The 19,160-nt window shown below is 49.7% G+C and overlaps 1 protein-coding gene across 4 annotated transcripts in view; it reads left to right on the top strand.

Annotated features, from left to right (window-relative positions):
- Positions 1–385: 385 nt before the first annotated feature.
- PPP2R5D (protein phosphatase 2 regulatory subunit B'delta) overlaps positions 386–19,160 on the top strand; it is a 36,119-nt gene continuing 17,344 nt past the window's right edge. For all 4 annotated transcript variants that reach the window (XR_010606055.1, XM_065633010.1, XM_065633011.1 and 1 more), the window contains exons 1-11: positions 386–468; positions 1,361–1,444; positions 7,827–8,025; positions 9,172–9,371; positions 9,760–9,870; positions 11,903–11,995; positions 12,484–12,614; positions 13,017–13,076; positions 13,767–13,875; positions 14,814–14,867; positions 17,557–17,727. Coding sequence is in view for 3 of the 4 variants with exons in the window: in XM_065633010.1 (XP_065489082.1) it covers positions 442–468; positions 1,361–1,444; positions 7,827–8,025; positions 9,172–9,371; positions 9,760–9,870; positions 11,903–11,995; positions 12,484–12,614; positions 13,017–13,076; positions 13,767–13,875; positions 14,814–14,867; positions 17,557–17,727 (1,239 nt within the window). In the remaining variant the exon portion in view is untranslated. The remainder of the gene's footprint in view (positions 469–1,360; positions 1,445–7,826; positions 8,026–9,171; positions 9,372–9,759; positions 9,871–11,902; positions 11,996–12,483; positions 12,615–13,016; positions 13,077–13,766; positions 13,876–14,813; positions 14,868–17,556; positions 17,728–19,160) is intronic.

Here is a 19,160-nt window from a genome sequence, read left to right as displayed (position 1 = left end):
GGCAGAGACCCGGGAGGCCCAAGCAGCAGCTCCGCATCTCCCCACCGTGGCCGGGCGCCTGCCTGCACCGGGGCTCCCGAGGAGACCGTCCCCTGGTCCCGCGCCCCTAGAGCTGCTTCCCTGTGGGGGTTGCTCGGGCACCGCCGCCTCTAACCCGCCCACACCGAGCCAAGGCCAAGGCCGAGTCCCGCCACGAACCGGCGCAGGCGGCGCGCTCCCCCGGAAGAGTCCGTCGCCCACCGCCCCGCCCCGCCCCTAGGAGGCGTGCCGGAGCACAGTTTCGCCAATGAGAAAAATCTTCTGCCCTGCGTCAGCGCCGCGAGGTGGTGGCGGAGGCTGTTGCTAGGCCGGCTGGCCCAATGGGAGCGGGGCGCTGCGGCCGGGCCCGGGCGCAGGCGGTGGCGGCGGCGGGCGCGGAGCAGCTGGGGCCTGGCCCTCACCATGCCCTACAAGCTGAAGAAGGAGAAGGTGCGGCGGCGGTGCGGGGGTGGCCTGGCGTGCTCCGGGCACTGGCCGTCTCGCTCCCGCCGCCCTCCCCGCCGCGGCCTTCACTCGGCGCGGCCCTAGGATGGGGGCGCGCGCGGGGCTGCGGCCGGCAGGGGGCGGGGGCGCGCGCCCGGGGCGGGCGGGGCGGGTGGTGCAGGAGGGCGGCGGGGGCGCGCGCTGGGCGGGGGGCGGCCGTCGGTGCCGGTTACCCCGCGTGAGCCCGGCGGGGGAGCAGCGGGGCTGCGGCCCGCCCCGCGCGCTCGGGAGACGGCGGGAAGTCGCGGGGGCTGTGGGGCACGGCCGCCCCTCCCCCGCCATGTCCCCGGTGGGGGAGGTACGGTCCCACCCGTGTCGCGGCCCCGCAGCGGGGCGGCCGCCGGCGGCTGCCGGTACCCCGCTGCCCGGTCTGTCTGCGGCGCTGCCCGCGGGCGGGGTCGGGGCCCGGATCCGCCTCTGCCGCCGCCCGGGGCGGGCGGGCCGGGCCGTGCCCGGCGAGGCTGTGGGTGTCCTGCGCCTTGTAGCACCCGTGGGCAGCGGCGGGGCCGAGTCCGGGGGAAGGGCTGGGCCAGGCTGGGTGGGCGTGGGGCCCGGTCCCCCGAAGGTGCCCGGCCGGGGTCTGCCGGCGATGACCGGGACAGGACGTGCCAGCACCGCTCCTGCTTGGGCCCGAGCCCCCACCGTGGGTGTCCCGTGCCACGGGAGTCGTTCTGAGTGCCCTCCTCAGGGAAAAGGGCTTGGAGTTACCACTCGACGAAGAGCTTGCTGCAGGGGTGGAGGTGGGGTGGGTCTGTATTCATGCACAGCTGGACTCTGCAGAGATGCTAGAATTCTGGACAAGGTGAAATTTTCTCTGAATATATTTTCATCTTTTCAGGAGTCTCCGAAGTCTACTAAAAGCACCACAAAGCCTGGCAGCAGCAGTAGCGGGAAGGATGGTGGGGCAGAGAATTCGGAAGAGGTAAGGCTTTTACCTTGGGTACAGCAGAGCGTGTGTGCAGCTCATCTTTGAGGAAGAATGACATCTTTCATTCTAGCTGCTTCAGGCTGCTCTGCCAGATAACTTATGTCTTCAAGATCTTAAGGAATTGGAGAAGACGGCAGCAAAGAGTAAAATTAAGATGGAGTTAGTTCCTCTTAAAAGTTGTTTCAAAGGGAACGATGACTATGGAAGAGGCCAGGATGAGTCTTGTACCCTACAGCCCTGCAAAAAGAGACTTGGCAAGAAGCTGATGGCAAGCACTTCTTGCAGAGCATGGTGAATTTGGCTGCAGAGAGGGAAGAGCCCTGGTTATCAAGAAGGAGGAAGCCTGACAGACGGGAGCAGCTTCCTTGCTCCTATCAGAGCAAAGCGCAATAAACTCTGTTGTCGCCTTGTGTCAGAGTGAGAGAATAGCGAGAAGCAATAAAAAAGGAACAAAATGCCTCTTCTGAGGCTTTTTCTAGGGGAGTGAAATTAGGAAGTAATGGATAGGTCACCTACAAGAATAAACTGCTAGAGATTAAATGGTTCTCCTTTGATATAACAGTTTTGTTGCTGAACACAACATTATTCACAAGGCAGTACAGTCTGTATTCCCAGCTGTGCAGAGTCTCCTTCGCTCTTAATTTTGATGTTGCCAAGCTAGATGTGTTAGAATGGCCTCAGCGGAACATGATATGTTAAGCTGCGCTTAAAACTAACAAAAATTTGGGTAAACTGGAACTTTTCTGGTAGACTTGAGTTTGTCCAGCACTCAAACAGTGAGGTTGTGGTTTTTGAGACTTGGCTCAGAAGAACATTGTACACATGTCCAAGGAAGCATGCATATGTGTGTGGTTTATTTTTTTTAATACTGCAATTTGGCAAACGAGCTGTGTCACTTCTATGTCCGTAGAAGCCTGTGTGCTGGAGTCTTCTCTGGAATACATTGCACTTGTAATTTGGAGGATTCGGGGTAGGAGACGTAAGGCTAATGAAGACTAAGAAGAAATCTGTAGTTCAGTGGCATGGTTGTAGTCAAAATAAGGTTGTTGTAGAAAGCATAGATCTGTGTTGCAGAGGCTCAGAAAATACCCCTTCTACTGGCCACTCTGTTTCATGGTCCAAGCCGTGCTCTTGCCTGTCATCAAGGAATCAGAAGCTGAGTGTGTTTGCCTCAGAGCAGGTAGCAGTTTTGTAGATTTTCTTTTTATATCCCATCCTGGTCTTGGCTTCTGCCCATTTTTTTGTGTATACGGCTGAAAACAGCTTGTTGGCAGAACTGTCTGCAGACTCTGAGGAAGGGAGAGAACTCCTGCCTTGACATCATGGAGTCAGGCTTACCTTTTATTTTTTGTCTGCTGAGTTCACAGCTCTGAGAAGAGGAAGGAAAGCCTGGGTCTTGCAACGCAGGTGTGACAGATAGCCATCAAAGCAGAGCAGTCTGATGTCCCCATCCAAATCAGCAGTGGGCTGTGGTGCTGTTTTCTTGGTTACAAGTGGTGCAGCAAGAAAGGAAGAATAGTACAGCCTGCAAGCTTCCTTCCATGACCTGAAATGGCATGTAATGTCTGGTTGTTCTGGGTGCAGAAGAAACTTAGAATTGGTGCATCTAATTTTCCCTCCCACAGAACATACCCAGCCACTTCCTCATACTCCAGACAAAATCCAGCCCTTCTTTAAGATGGAAGGCTGGGTCTCCTTTGATCATAGGAACAGAGAGCAGAGCAGAAAGGAGACACCTTTGCGGTGTGCACTGTCACAGCTATCTTCTCCCTTTCCCTGTTGAGTTTGCAGTGGAGTTTGTTCTCTCTTGGTGCTTTCCTGTCTCTGGACTGCTCTACTGCAGGATGGAAGAGAGCTCTTTGCTTGATGAGAAGAAATGTATACCGGTTTGAATGCGATTTTCCTGCTCTTCAGGAAGCACAGAAAGGTATTTTGACTTTAATATTTGGGGGGTCATGAGGAATTAGGTAATGTGTGCTGGGAGAGGGACTCCTTCCTCATGTCAGAAGCAAGAGGTGCTTTGACTCTTTAAACACCAGGAGTGGTGTTGCCTGGTGGGGTTGATGGGCTGAGCCTGGCCTGGATGCCTCTGCTGCCATTGTGAGAGTTTTGTGCCCTGTAAATTCCTTCATGGAGTTACGGTTACTTGGTTGCCTTTTCTAGAGTGAAAGTTGTGTGCACCAAAGAGAATTCTCTTTTTTTTCATGTCTCAATAGATGCTTCACGGGCTTGCTGGAGGAGAGCAGCATCTGAGCAGCCCTCTTCCAGTACACACTTTCCTCTCTCACACCATGCTCCAAGGAGCTGTGGAGGACTCACTCTAATTTATCCCAGTACCAGAAAGTTGTGACTGGTTTTGCAGGCAAGTTGTCTGGCTGGTGGAATGAGTAAAGCTGGTTGAAGAGCAACTCTGCTTTGACAAATCTGAAAAAGTGCAGTGGATGAGGACCTCATATGTGGATCTCTGTGGAGGGAGATGAAGGGGGTAGGAGTCAGTTAGAAACCTTAGAGCATAGTGCTTTGTTCTCTGCAGCGAATGAGCTTTTAGTGGAGCTGATCTGTAAGGGCAGATATGTTTAAAAGCAGGCACATCCCCATAAGGGAAGGAAGTGTTTGAATTCTCCCTTAAGTACAGGGGTAGTGCAGTGCTCTTTTAGATGCCCATCTTAGAGTGAAGCTGTCTGAGGTGAAAAGCCAGCAGAGCTTAGCCAGCCCCTGGCTTTGGGGAGGCAGTTTGCTCAGGAAGAGACAGGAGCAGTGGAGGAAAACATGAGAGCAGGGAGTGGTAAGTTAAAGGTTTATTTAGTTCGTTCCCTCTGGAACATGATGAAAATATGAATGGAGCGAATTTCTGTGTGGTTATTTATGGAGAAAAAATAGATTATGTCAGAGACTAAGGCAGCATTGAATGAGAGGATGAGAAAGAGTTACTCCTGGCCAGAAAGACTGGAAGAGACAGCTGGGTGGGGAAGAGAGTTAATGACCTGGAAGTGGGAGCAGGGATTAGCAGCAGCAGCAGTAAAGAGGAGAGAGGAGTTGCTCTGCAGCCTCAAGGGCAGCTTGAAACCTCGCTGATGAGATTTGCAGCTCTGGGAGAGGGTGCTTCTTTTTACTGAGCTGCTATATTTTGCAGATGTCTCCATGGGGCTTGTTACTGCAGTACCTGGAGTTTATTATTCAGAGATGGGCATTACAGTGTGTTAGTATTACTTCTGAGGCAGAGCTTGATTTTAATAGGGAAGCTGTATAACAGCAGACACAGAGAGCAGGTATTGACTTGAGGGATAGGAACAGAAGAGTCATCTGAAGAGGAGGAGGAGCTGAGAGCAGATCTGGGCTGAGAGAAGCTTTAGCAAGCAGGGGATGCTCAAGGGACCAGTGAGGCAGAAGGGCTTTCCAAGTGGCGATGCAGCCAGCCGTGGTAGGAGTGCCTGCAGAGGTGAGGTCATGCATGAGTAGGAGAGTGGAGGAGAAGCTGGCAGAGCTCAGGGTGGCTGGGGAAAGAGGGTCTCTGTCCCTGGGAGCCTGAGGTGAAGAGAAAGGCACAGAGCAAGCCCAGGGCCTGGGGGTCATTGATGTGTGCAGGCAAGTTCCTCTCAAGGAGGTGGTGGGAACCAGTGAGGAGGAAGTGCTGTGACCAAGGAGCCTGTGCTTGGAGGAGTTACAATGCGGTTGCAATTGGAGCTGGCCCATTTGTCATGAATAGCTGCTCCACCACAGCGGCAAAGGTGGGGCTGCCACACCGCAGTTGGGCCAACACCTTTGTGCTGTTCTCTTTGCTGCTGGCAAACAGTGTCTCCCAAGCAGCTGCCTATGCTGTGGTGGTGTGAACCCTGCCTGCCAGGAAGGGGCTGAGCCTTGTCAGGTAGATGTGTGCCAGCAGCCGTGGAGTGGGCAGCTGGTGGTCATGTTGGAGAAGCAGTTTGTGAGGTTGATACTTGTGCATTAAGAGCTTTCAGTTTTAGTAGTCTGCTGTCTTTTCAGAGATGGAAACTTTGGAGAAGAAAGTGTTAGGAAACTTAAAAGAAGCCTCTTCTGATTCTTGTGGCCAAGGTAGGAGCTGTTGAAGGCAGAAGAGCAGCAGGCCTGCCACGGGAAGCACACCCTGAAAGAAAGTATTCAGCTTGATGCCAGAAAGTCCATATAGAAGCAATCCATCTAAAACCCTCTGAGCACTGCAACGTAAAAGTACATATGACCTCCTCCATCATTGGATTTTTCTCTAACAAACTCAGTTGTGTGATTTTTTTTTTTTTTTTTTTTTTTTTAGTGTGTATGTCTGCTTCCTAAATAACTAGCAGCTAAACCTGAAACTGTGTTTTGTCTCTCTTCATGCCAGCTGTTGAAGACTGTAGAAGCTGGTGGCAAGAACTTTTCCAGACCCCTGATGAAGTCAGTGTGGCTGCAGCCTGTTCACAGGCAGTACACACACCATGTTTAGAACATTTGAGGAAGAAATTTTTTACAATGGAGGTGGTGAAACACTGGCACAGGTTGCCCAAAGAGGTGGTAGATGCCCCATCCCTGCAGATGTTCAAGGCCAGGCTTGATGCAGGTCTGAGCAACCTGGTCTAGTTGAAGATGTCCCTGTTCATTGCAGGGGCATTGGACTTGATGACTTTTGAAGGTCCTTTCCAACACAAACTCTTGTATGATTTGCCTGTGGCATTTCTGGGTGGATGAGGAGTGCACAGGCATGTCCTGTTGGCTAGGAGGGAGGACCCATGTGTCCTGCTTCCCTCAGTGTTACCTATGAGGCTGACGGTGCACCTTTTGTTTCTGCCTGTACCATCTTTTCTCCATGGTGGCTCAGCATTCAGATTTTGCCCTCCTTCCCTGTGGAAGAAGAGTGATGGAGAGTAAAGGACTAGCCTTCCCAAAAGCATCTGGGCAACAAGTGAGTAGCTCCTGCTGCAATGATACCCAAATACTCAGGATGAGGAATGAACTTCTCACTCTTGGAAGGTTACCAGCAAGGATTCAGCCTGACTTAACTGAGGAGAGACAACAGTTCAGGATAAGTTGCCTCTGATTTGTAGTCTGGGCCTGTTTTGTCTGACTGACACAGCTGTTTTCATCATAAGCTCATCTTACCCCTTCCTCTCATTGTGGGACAGTGCTACTCCATGAAAGGAAACAGATCAAACCTAAATTCAAGACCATTCAAATCTTCTTGTCTCCTGCTATCTTGGCTTGGAGCTGAGCTTGAAACAGAACAGATTTCCTTCAAGCAGAGCCAGACCAGAACCAAAATATTTCTGATTTCTGGTTCAAAGTAATGGCTTGACAAAATAATAGGTGTTTCGTGTTGAGCACTGTTTTCACAGGGAATCTTTGCACTTGTCTCCCTGTAGGCAGCTTTCTCTATTCCTACCTTGCTGCCTCCCCACATGCTGTGGGGTGCAGTGGGTGTTGCCTTCTTCCATGTTAAGTTTTCCATGAGTTGGGTCAATGTGGTGTTAAAGGGTCAGTTATTGAGCTGTTACGGCCCAAGTGGGACTTCAACCAGTGGAGCTTCAGCCGAGTCAGAACAGAGCTGAGCTGAACAAACACTGGCCTGAGTTTCTGGTCACCTGCTAAAAATAGGGAAGTGCCCCTCTAAGTGCTGTTTAACAAGCATGAAGTGGAGAGGATGTCTGCTGGAGGAAAGTGCAGGCAAAGAGGTTGTGTGGCTAAAAGGGATGATGTGGAAAAAGCAAGTTGACAGGAGAAGTTCAGACAGCAGGGAGGCTGAGACAAGGCAGAAATGGAGGGAGCAGCCAGAACGGGTTGGAAAAGCCCCCAGCCTTGGACCTCAGGGTTGGGTATGGCCTGTGTGTTTTTTAGACTAGCAGCTGCTTGTCTGTGGATGGAGCAATGATTTTAGCCTTTCCAGGGCTGTCATGTCTCCTCTATACTACATGCTGCTTTGCTTTTTCCCGGCTGTTTCCTTACACAAGAATAAGGAAGCAACTTGCTAGTTTTCAAAAGTTGTTTGCTCTATGTTGTACAGAGTGCTGTCATTGGATGCAGTAGCACACTGAGATTTCTGTTTGGACCATGGAAAGCTGTTATTTCTGCTTTTTTGCGTCAACAATTTCCTGTAACTTCTTGCGAGATATGGCTTTGCTTTCTTTAGCACCCAGTGTGCCGAGAGGCTTCAGTGCCTTTGTGGTACCTCACAGATGTGGGTAAAACTGATGTTGCTTTGCACATATGCTGCAAATGCAACCAGTGGGTCCAGAGCCCTGCAGAAGCGGGTGAGATGCACTGAATTGCAAGTGCAACAGTGAAAAACGTGCCTAGTTTCTTCAGTCCAAGAAGAAACTGATGACACCAGATTGCTTGTGAGGCTCGTAGGTAAAAAGTTATGAGTTGTTTTATTTTCCCTCATCAGGCTCAGCAGCTTCAGCAGCAGCAACAGCAGCAGACAACTTCGAATAAGCGGCCCAGTAACAGTGCTCCCCCACCAACCCAGCTGAATAAGATCAAGTACTCAGGGGGACCCCAGATTGTGAAGAAGGAGCGCCGGCACAGCTCTTCTCGCTTCAACCTGAGCAAAAACCGCGAACTACAAAAGCTCCCAGCCCTTAAAGGTAAAGAAGCTGTGGGGTGGGGGTGACTTCCATGACAAGCTGCACCTTCTCCAAGCAGAATGGGGTGGTGTAAGGGTTCTTCCCAAAGCGACCCTGGCAGTGTCCTGCTACCCTCCTGCTGGCAGTGCAGCAGGGATGGCTCTGGGAAAGGTGCTTGGCTCGGCAGCAGGTTGAGAATTGATGGGTAGCCTAAAAGAAAAGGAGGATACTCAATGCCAACTTCAGTACTTACCTTCCCATTTGAACTGTTTTAAACCCTCATGCTTATATGTACTTAGGATTGCCTCAGATTCTTCAGCAGGTTGTGCAGGAAGGTGGTGAAGTGCAGAGACCTTGGTGCAGACTGCTGTTGGTTCCTACAGCCATCCGTTCCTGGGAGAGGACCAGGCCTCCTCCTCCTTGTTTCCATTGCAAATTACAGTAGTGCTATTGAACTTGTCCACATTAGGGCAATTACCCAGCATTAGCAGTTAGTCTGCATAATGGCGCAATTAAACATGACTTAAGTGTGGACAAGGAGAAAGCATTTGCAGCAGTCACTCAGCCAGACCCGTTGCTGACATTGCTCACAGAAACAGGTGGTCCTTTTAGAAAGGGCAACTGCCTTGCAGCTCAGCAACCATTCTGCAAGCAAGAGGTCAGTTTGCCTGATTTGCCTTAGCAGTGCGTAGTTTTCAGTGGCAACATATCAAAAAGAGAATACTGTTAATATAGAGCCTCTGCCTCCTTGTCCCCTCTGTTCTGCGCTGCTCTCTGGGAGGAGGGTTAGCCTGTAGTGTTCTCTGCCCAGCTCCCTTTGTGACTGGAGGTTGTCACTGGTCTATGATGGGAGCTAGTTAAGTCAGTTTCTTTTCTAGTGTACCTTGTACTGAGAAGGGATCAATGCTTATCAGATCAGAAACTGCTACTGTGTTTGAAATTGCCTTATGGGGTAGTGCCTCCAGAGGCTTTGTAATCCCTGTGCCTGCACTGTTCCATCTCCACAGCAAGGGTAACACTGCCTCTTCTCTTCCCCTGCCAGCTCAAGGGGCATTGTGACAGGGAAAGGGAAATGCAGGACAGGGAGCAAACCACACTGATACCTGGGCAAACCAGGAAGATGTTCTACCTGTCTCCAAGGACAGATGTCCCTACTTTCTCTGACAGATGCTCCTCCACACGAACGAGAAGAGCTTTTCATCCAGAAGCTGCGGCAGTGCTGCGTGCTGTTTGACTTCATCTCTGACCCCCTCAGTGACCTGAAGTTCAAGGAGGTGAAGCGAGCAGGTCTCAATGAGATGGTGGAATACATCACACACAATCGTGATGTTGTCACTGAGGCCATCTATCCTGAAGCTGTTATCATGGTAGGGTGTGGGGCCAGTACATGTTTGTGTGCCAAAGAAATAGGGGCTGTTTGGAAGCATGTGGGGAGGAGGGGATAGGGATTTTTCAGAGAGGAGTGTGACCCCAGTCCTACCCATTCCTTATTATCTGCCCACCTCCAAAAAGAGAAAAAGGAAGTGGGGGTGACAGTGCCTGGTGTAGGGAGAGCTGGTAGCTCTTGTCTCTGGCACAGACTGTACTTGTGGAGTTCATATGCATACTGTAACCCTACAACCTCTGCGGAAGGATTTATTTGTGGGCACAGCTATGGCAAATCACAGTGTGTTGCTCTGCCGTGAAGGATTTGCTACAGGAAGGACCATTGTGAGGTACAGGTATGTCGTTCACACACCTTTTCACTCACCTCAGTTTTCAGTGAACCTCTTCCGGACACTCCCTCCATCATCCAACCCCACAGGCGCGGAGTTTGACCCTGAGGAAGATGAGCCTACGTTAGAGGCTGCCTGGCCACACCTTCAGGTGAGGAGGTGTGGGGGATATAGATCTGGTGAATTTATCTCCAGGAAGTTGAGAGTCCATGTGAATGCTGGAGCCTGCCAGCCCTGCTGCTGGCTGCTCCCCTGGCCTGCAGGGGTTGCTGGTGTGGGGATGGGGAGAGACCAGGCCTGCCAGCCATGGGTCACAGGTGGCTTGTAGGCAACGTAAACAGGCTGATGCCTGTGTGCAGCAGTCACTTGCGATGGCTGTAGTCCCATGTGGCCCTGAGGTAGGCTAGGAGTGAACACTTTACTGGCAGTGAGGGAGTTGTGCCGCATTGCTTGTGTAAGAAATGATTCCCAGCAGTGTTAATGTCCCTCCTGAAGGCTCAAGAGCCTTCTTCCTGTGTGCTTCAGCAGCTTTGGAGACAGCACCCCTGCCTGCTTTGGCAATCCTCTCCTTGCCCAGCTCCCTGGGAGGCACATGGAGGAAGAGGGACTGCTTGGTGCCAAAGCAAAGCCTGCGCTGGCACCTGCTAGCATGTCTCCTATATAGAATCCTAGAATAATTTTGGCTGGAAAAGACCTTTAAGATCATCGAGTCCAACCATTAACCCAACACTGCCAAGTCCACCACTAAACCATATCCCGAAGAACCTCATCTGCATGTCTTTTAAACACTCCAGGGATGGTGACTTCCCTGGGCAGCCTGTACCAATGCCTGACAACCCTTTCTGTGAATTTTTTTTCCTAATATCCAATCTAAACCTTCCCTGGCATGACTTGGGGCCATTTCTTCTCATCGTATTGCTTAGTACTTGGGACAACAGACTGGGTGTATGCTGGGTGTAATTCAGTTGGAGGAAGGGAGCCAAGGATCTTTTCATTAGGCTATTTGTCCTGGGAAATAGATTTTAAGGCAAACTAGGTGAAAACGGTTATGAAAGCAACAGTGAGCATGGTTTAGCAGAGCTCAGCAGTGGAAGCTGGGAGGTAAACTTAGGAGGGCCTCCCCAGGAACTTGCACAGGGACATGTTGTCAAGCAGACAAAGGCAGAGCAAGAGTCAGGCACTGCAGAATGAAGCAGAAAATACCGAGAGGAAATAAGGTGCAGTTCTGCAGTAGTGGTTAATCACATCTCACTGCTGCAGTTGACATAAGGATGTGAGCGTCAACAGAAGTGGTGTTTCCTCAGCACCAGAATGCTATGAATGCCAGGAAGCATTTGTTTCTCAGAGTTAAGTCCGCAGCAGCAAGCATGGATTTGCGGCAAGTGTGTGCTGAGTTTTTTGGTCATCACCTCAATTTTTTTCTGTGCTGCTGTCTTTGGCAGCTGGGCCTTGCCAGTGGATGGGTGGCCCCATAGCTCCTTCAACTCCTGAATCAGGCATTTGGGTTGCAGCAATCTTGTTTGGCCTAGTGTCCCTCAAAACCACTAGTCAGGGTCAGCTTAGGAACAGACTTGTGCCTCTAGGAGCACAACAGGACCAGAAGTTGCTGTTTCAGCACTAACAGCCTTCTTAAGGCAAGTGGCCCTTTGTTGTCCAAGTGGGACAACATGCAGCTCATGTGGCTTAGCAGATCCAAGCTAATCTGGGGTCAATCCGCAGGACGCAGAGGACACAGTGTGTTTTCCTGGGTTCCATTTCATTTCTCTGCCTCTTCCTTATTGTGTCTCAAGTGCTTCTTCCAATGAAGCCTGAGCCTTTGCCATCTCCTCTGGAGGTTTCCCTTTTCTGTAGAGTCGTGGGCTGAAGGTGGGAGCATATTTTCCCAGGCCAAGTATCTTCATCTGAGTAGGTGGCTGTTGTATTTGGCGAGACCTGAGGTGAGGAGACCTCATGCAGACTCGGGCCTTTATGTGCCACCATCCCCTTGCCCATCAGAGCAAGGGCAGCTGAGTTGATCCCACTGAGTGGGGAAACACAGGTTGCTTTGTTTTCTTTGCTCCAGTTCAGGCTTCCTAGCCTCTCCCGGAATCTTTAAGGAGAAGGAAAACTTTTAAAATCTGAAGTAAACACTGGCGAGAGGATGGGGGTGGATTTGTAAGTGATCTCTCTTTCTCCTCCCATAGCTGGTGTATGAGTTCTTCCTCCGGTTTCTGGAATCACCTGACTTTCAACCAAATGTAGCCAAGAAATACATTGACCAGAAGTTTGTGCTATCTGTAAGTAATTGTTTCCCCTGCCACTGCGTACCACCTTTATAAAGGACATGCAGCAGATTTTTTGTCAAGGTGTTATGCAAACAGTCTGGCTTTGTCAGCAGGTGCTTGATGATGTGGGGTTTCTTTTTCCCTTTGTCTAGTCTGGAATGAGTAGCCAGAATTCTCTGTATGGGGTAAGAGTGTGTGCGAGCTGTAGTCCCTGGAACCCGTCACTCACTGTACAGGTGGAGAGGGGCACTGGGGGCCTTGCAGGAGAAATCCAGGGACATGCAGCTTTGTAGAGTGTGCAGGCAAAAGAAGTGCTTGATGGTTCCAGCGTGTGACTAAGAGGCTGCATGTTTCAGGGAAACAATCGTGTGCTCAGGATGCAGAAGACATCATTCAACTGAAGGAGCCACTTTTGCCAAACAGAAGCAGTGCTCAGTGTTGCTGGTAGTTTTGTCCAGACAGGCAGTATGCAGACACTGACTGAATTTCTCTCCCCACAGCTGCTGGATCTCTTTGACAGTGAAGACCCCAGAGAACGAGACTTCCTAAAGACTATTCTGCACAGGATCTATGGGAAGTTCCTGGGTCTGCGAGCATATGTGAGGCGGCAGATCAACAATATATTTTACAGGTGAGATGTTTCTTACTGCCATTGGCCTAGTGAGTCAGTGGGACAATCCTGTGACATAAGTTTGGGGCACTAGACTGTGATTCTCTCTGAAACAAACTGTGATTAGCTAAGTGACTCAGTTATGTCACGCTACTTTGGTAGGGATAGTATTCATCTGTGCTTAGGAGCTGTGATGATGTGAGAGTGCTGTCTTCAGCGCACATAGCAAATGTTGGAACCTGTGAGCTTTAGCTGATCTGGAGGCCATGAATTTATTTGCTTTATCTCTTACATCTTGCCCTGTCATCTTGGAGTTCTGTTATTTGCTAGTAAGCTCTCCACATCCAGTGTTTTTCCTTCCTTTTGCTTATCAAACTATATCCAGCACTTAACAATGACCTGTCATTCTTCTTTCCTCCTTAGGTTCATCTATGAAACAGAACACCACAATGGGATTGCAGAGCTGCTGGAGATCCTGGGAAGGTAAGGGTGCTTTCAAAAGTCCCAGAGGGTCCGTAGTGAGTGAGACCTCCCAGCCCAGCGTGCTATGTGAGCTGACAGTGCCTTCCTTCAGCAGTTCTTGCAGGAGCCACCTCTTCTAGAGGATCTCAGTCTGATTGAAGCACACAATGAAAGTACTCTCCAGCCTGCTGATACATGCAGTGGTAGCCTTCTCCTCCCCGGATTTGTCTCCTGTTCATTTGAGTCCAGTCACGCTTGCTGTCTTGTCTCAGCAGGCAGGAAAAGAGAAGAGTTCCTCACAGCCCTGAGAAGTCTTAGCAGTGGACAGCCTACTCCATGGTTTCAGCTGCTCTTCTGTTTGCAGCCCTCTCTTGTGCCACCATCCTCCTGTTCTGTAAAGTACAAGCCTCAAGGACTGGCTGCCTCTGTGCTGGCCTTACCCAGAGCTTCTGCTTAAGTGTGTGTGGGCTCAGCCTGGCGCAGGACAGAGCAGAGCACAGGCCCCATCAGAGGCGTTTCTCTGCCGTGCCTGCTGAGGAAGCACTCTCGCTGAACGTGGTATGCAGGTTGGCTCCAGCAACCGTGCTGCTTCTGGTGGGTGCTTTCCCAAGTGACTAATGAGAGCTAGGGCAAGCCACTGATTCTTTTGAGGTGAGAGATACTGTATTTCTGCTGGATAAAGATGTTAACGAGCCTCTTGTTTCTTTTCAGCATAATCAATGGGTTTGCTTTGCCTCTGAAGGAAGAGCACAAGATGTTTCTCATCAGGGTCTTGTTACCACTGCACAAGGTGAAGTCTCTTAGTGTCTACCACCCACAGGTGAGAAGTGCTTCAAGTTCCCAGAGTAGATCGTGATTCTTGCAAAAGCCATTGTTCCAGCTTGCTTATAGCTGTTCACCAAGCTGCATGACTGTGTTGTACAAAGTTCTTGCTGTGAGATGTTTTGGGCTCTGCACTACTCCCTTACTGTGGTGATTTGTCCCAGCTTCGCAGTGCCTGGGCCTGTATGTGTACGTGTGTGTTTTTTGGCACTGACTGACAGGAGGGTGTCCTGCCATTTCTTGCTGACTTAATGCTGTGGCCTGCTTTGCCTTTCTGTGCTGGAACTTTGTGAAATATTAGGGCCCTGCTGAAAACGGAGTGGTAAAATTCCCAGCTGCAGTCATCAGCTTATGTGTGTGTTGTGTCAGGTTAGTCACCACTGAGATGTGTGGAGAAATCAATGTGCTGAACTGCTGGGATGGGATAGAGATTAGTTTCTTGCAATTTAGAATACATAATAGAAGAGCAGAGAAGATCAGGACTCAGGCTAGGAAGTGAAAAGGTATGGGTACTCAGCAGTGATGTCTGTTCTCTCAGCCTTGTTTTTATGGGGCAGGGCTTTAGGATAGTCAGGTTTGTTCCTTCCCAGGTGTGCAGTGGTGCTTGCACTTGAATGTATTAGCTGCGGACTGCACTAGGCGGCTCAAGTTTTATCCTTTATGCTGCACAAATATTCTGAGCTCAGGCCCTGCCTGCCTGGTCTTAGAGTATTCACCTGCCATCAGAAAAACTGGATTCATTTGAAGCTGCAACTGTCTGCTCATCACACCTACTATGGAGGGCATGATGTGACTTCCAGCTTAGGGTGGTGGTGGCATTTAAATCTCTGGTACACTTGAGGAAGCTCTAATCTTGTCATGTTTTTGTTGTTGTGTGTGTTTTTGTTTGGTTGTGTTTTTTTTCTTTTTTTTTCTTTTGTTTTTTTTTCCCTACAGTTGGCGTACTGTGTTGTACAGTTCTTGGAGAAAGACAGCAGCTTGACAGAGCCAGTGAGTAACCTTGCTTAACCTCTGTGTGTCAGTCAAGTCCCAAAAAGCTTAATGGCTTCCTTAGAGTACAGCAAGGGTGAAAAAAGGTTAGAGAGGCTGGGAGTCAACTGGATTGCTTACTGGGTTTGCCTGGTACCTTGTGGGCAGAAAGGGCTGTGGTCTTCATGTGTAAGCCTTTAGCATCCTCTCCTGAAAGCTTCAGGAAGATAGGCTATAGTGTTCCTTTGTGCTTCAGTTCTTGGTATAGCAGAAGGGGCACTATACCAAGCTGTCCGAAAGGGCAGGGCTTTCTGCTGGTGACAGATGCTGCAGGGACAAAACACATGGCTATCTGATATATGATGGAACCAGCGTGAGCTCCCAAGGGCCCTGAAATAGTAAGAGCTCACTCCAGACTGCCAGGGTTGGCCGAAAAACTTGGGGGATGAGGTTAGGAACCTGGGACACAAAGGTCTACTGAGGCAAGCCCCTGTTTTGTGATGAAAGTATTCTCCTTCCTGCTGTGGCATCAGTTTACTACCTCCGTAGTGTTAAGTCACACTGTAGATGCATTTGCCTTCAGGACGTAGCGCTGGAAAACAGCAGGTTCTAAAAGGTGTGAGCAGTGTAGGTGGGCATCTGACATATTCCAGTTACTGGTTGCGCAGACCTGCAGCGTTAACTGGGCTATCTGCCGGCTTGACAGAGGGTGCAGCAGAAGACAAGTGTTTCTCCACCCACTGCAGGACAGGAAATGTCTTCTACAGAGCTGAGCTTCACAGCCTCAAAACAGCAGATGGCCAAAGAATGTGTACTTGTGTCACTGTAGCAGGGAACACCAGAAAGTGTGAGCATTTTAATGAGTAACAATATCTGAGGTCGTTCTGTTCTCTGGTTGAAATGTGTGTGTCTGTGGTGGGCCTGACTGTGCTCAATGGAAGCTGGTCAGCTGTTGTCAGCTTTCTGGCTTCTCAGCTGTGACACCAGCAGTGCCAAAGCAGACCTCCTAGCTTTTCCTTTAAATGTGGGTCCTCCATTTCCTGCGTTCGCAAGAGCCTGCTCCAAAACTGTGTAAAGCAGCTTCCTGATCATGCTGAGTAGTTCCTGTGGCTGACATCCAGCCCAGCAGCCTCCTGCCAAAGCACTTACTGTGGGGTGAGGGAGAAGAGAGAAATAGAAATCTGTCAACATTTCCAGGATTCATTTTTGCAGGTTATTCAAATAGGAAAGCTCCATAGCTCGTCATTGCTTCCTGGGTAATGGGTTAGTGGCACCTGGATTAGAGACCCAGATCTGGTTTGGTGCTTGTGGAAAGCTGTGGGATGACCCAGTTTCATTACCTTCAGTGGATGTTGCATTGAGTCTAAACCAGACATACCATGGCCATATTGCCACAAGTTGTGTCCTGTTGAAGCATCCTGTGACTCCTGAGATTATTTGGATTGTTGAAGTCTTGAAGAATTACAGGGCTTGTGCATTGGCATCGGCAAGCCTCTGAATGCACTGGGAGACATTGCCACCAGTGCCAGATCACTCACTAGGTCCACAGTCAGAGCGGGCCTCCCAGAAGCTTGCTCAGCAAGGCTTGACATGGTAGCTCTTGCATTAACAGCAGTCTGAATGACTGCTAGGTGAGCAAAGCCTCACATGTTCTTAGTAATAGCAAAGACAGACTTGACACACCTTGTACCACCTTAGCTGTAGGAGAAATTATGTCTGAGTCACTGAAGCTAACTCTTGCCTGAATGGCAGACCTGAGTAATGACAAACACTGAGGATACCAAACTGTTGGCTTCTTGAGCCTTGAGTTGGTGGAAACATAATGCTCAGATGTTTCTAATCTTGGTGTTGCATTACCCACTACTTGTCCCTCCACTGCTGTGAACTTCCTTTCCAGTGCTGGCTTCAGGATCAGGTTGCTGAAGTACACAGAGTTTGAAAGAGCAACTACCACTACTACTGTGTGTGGATTTAGTGTCCACAGAATTAGCATTTCTGTAAATGCCATACTGATGGCTCCAACAAAGTAAAGGTCTGCAGGATCTTGGATCCTGCCTTTGACCATGTCTAGAAGCAGATGGATAGGAAAGGAAGCAGTACTAAAAATCAATAAAATCAAGTGGGATATAGCCATTCCCCTAGTATACTCTTCCAGTACCTTGTAAGCAAAAATTTACTCAGCCAGAAGTTGCATCTGCAGTGTCATATTTAATTATCACCATTAGATGTAACCTCCATAACCCATCCATTGCATCCCTCCCAAACCCATCCATTGCACTATTTATTGAGTGTTCCCTGGTGTTCAAGCTCTGCAATGTACTGAATAATGATTTCTCAGTGACCTTCTCCATATAGTTTCCAGGTTTATTAGTTGATCTTCCATGGTTGCTCTGCACCATCTGCTAGCCTCTGCCCACTCTGTTTTGAGCCTTTCTTGTTAAGCTATGTTTGGGGAAAAAGTGTGTCTAAGCTTTGTGCTTGTAGCACAGAATCGTAGCAGCCTGTGCAGTGCTGGTCTCTTGTGTGTGACTTGACAGAATTTGGGCTTTTCTTTCTTCCTCGGTTTCTGACTTTCACCCTGACTTTCTGATAAAGTATCTTCTGTTACTCCCTGCCCTCTGCTGTTGTGACCAAACCTTTAAAAATTTATTTCGCAGCTGGTGTTAACTTTCAGCCTCTAACATTGTCTCTGTATATCCTCCCCACTCAGGTGATTGTGGGCTTGCTGAAGTTCTGGCCGAAAACTCACAGTCCCAAGGAGGTGATGTTTTTAAATGAGCTGGAGGAGATCCTGGACGTGATTGAGCCGTCTGAGTTTGTGAAAGTTATGGAGCCTTTGTTCAGGCAGTTGGCCAAGTGTGTTTCCAGCCCACACTTCCAGGTGGGTTGTAGCCCAGGGAGGGGGATAGGGCACTGGCTTGTAACCCACTTGGCATGTGAGGGTGACACCACAGCTTTTGGGCTTGTCTTTGTGGCACATAGAGGCGTGACCAGGGTGACTATTGGGGTGACATGTGGTGGGAGGCTGTGAGAGCCCTCGCCACAACCACAGAGCAAGTGCATCCAAAGAGAAGACAAAGTGGATCAGTGGACCTCCTCCTGCTGCACTGGGCTATTCAGCACCATGTATTGCAGTGGGCTGGAGCTGGAGCAGAGATGCTCTGCCACCTCCTGTTGTGTCTAGCAAGCATAGAGGAGACCAGTCCAGTGTCACACTGTTGCAGTAAAACCAAGCTGGCTGCAGTATTGGAGGGGGGCCAACCAAAGAGACAGTGTGCAGAGAACGGACTTACGAATTATTCTGGTGTAGGTGGTAAAGAGTGAGGTACACTGAAAAAGTGCTAGAGTCTGCTGCTTTCTTGTTCCCACCAAAGGGAAGCTGGCTGTAGTACCAGGCTAAAACAATCTCTGTGGCTGGTAGTCTTAAGGTTTAAAAAGTCTAGGATGGTAGGACTTGCTAGTAGCTCCTAGCAGGTGTTCTTGGCTCACTGGTTTAGGTTGCCATGAAGAGTAAGTGCCCAGGAAGAAGACAGCTTGCTGGTGAAACACATGGCTGGCCCAGGTATGAGTGGGTTGTTAAATAGTGACATAGTGCTCCCATAGAGTGAGTGTGAGTGCACAGTGAGGCAGACTGGCTTTAGTCTCTCTTTTGTTACAGAGGGGTACAAAGTCATGTGTTTACAAACCAAAAATGAAGTCAGTCTAGGTCACATGTGTGTGTAAAAGATCACCCTTTCCTGGAAAGGACTGGGGGAGCCTGATGGAAATAAGCTGGACATGGGTTACTGGTGTGGTGATGAGAACCAGAGGACTAATGTGACCTTTGGGCGTGGAAAGGACTACCACAGGGAACTAAAGAGCTTGAATAAAGTAGGGTAAATGCCAGATGAGAGGCATCCTGTCCTTGATAGCAGCCCTCATCCGCTGCCAGCTTTTTGAAAAACAAGACTGAAAAACCTGAAAAGGTGCAAACAGCCTAAGAAAATTAACCCTGAAGGTGTCCAGTGCGGTCAGGCTGAACAGTCTCTGTGTCTACAGTTTGTTGGAGAGCAAAAGAGGAATGGACTTCTTGGTAAGGCTGAACACCTTGGTAGGGGGAGAGTTTTCTCTGAGTGGATTGTCTGTTAATCTAGCAGACAAAAGCTTAACGAGATCTGATAGTTGGAAACGAAACCTACATAAGTGAACACAAGGTGAGTTTCACTTTGTTTACTTGTGTGGAACAATCGTTGACGGCATATAGCGAGTTCTTCATCGTCTGAAATATAAAACACACTGGATGTCTCTCTTCCTAGGTTTTTAAGCCATTAGCTA

This window comes from Caloenas nicobarica, chromosome 3 (assembly GCF_036013445.1).
Source record: "Caloenas nicobarica isolate bCalNic1 chromosome 3, bCalNic1.hap1, whole genome shotgun sequence".
Taxonomy (NCBI): Eukaryota; Metazoa; Chordata; class Aves; order Columbiformes; family Columbidae; genus Caloenas; species Caloenas nicobarica.
This window is presented reverse-complemented; position numbering and strand designations above follow the sequence as displayed.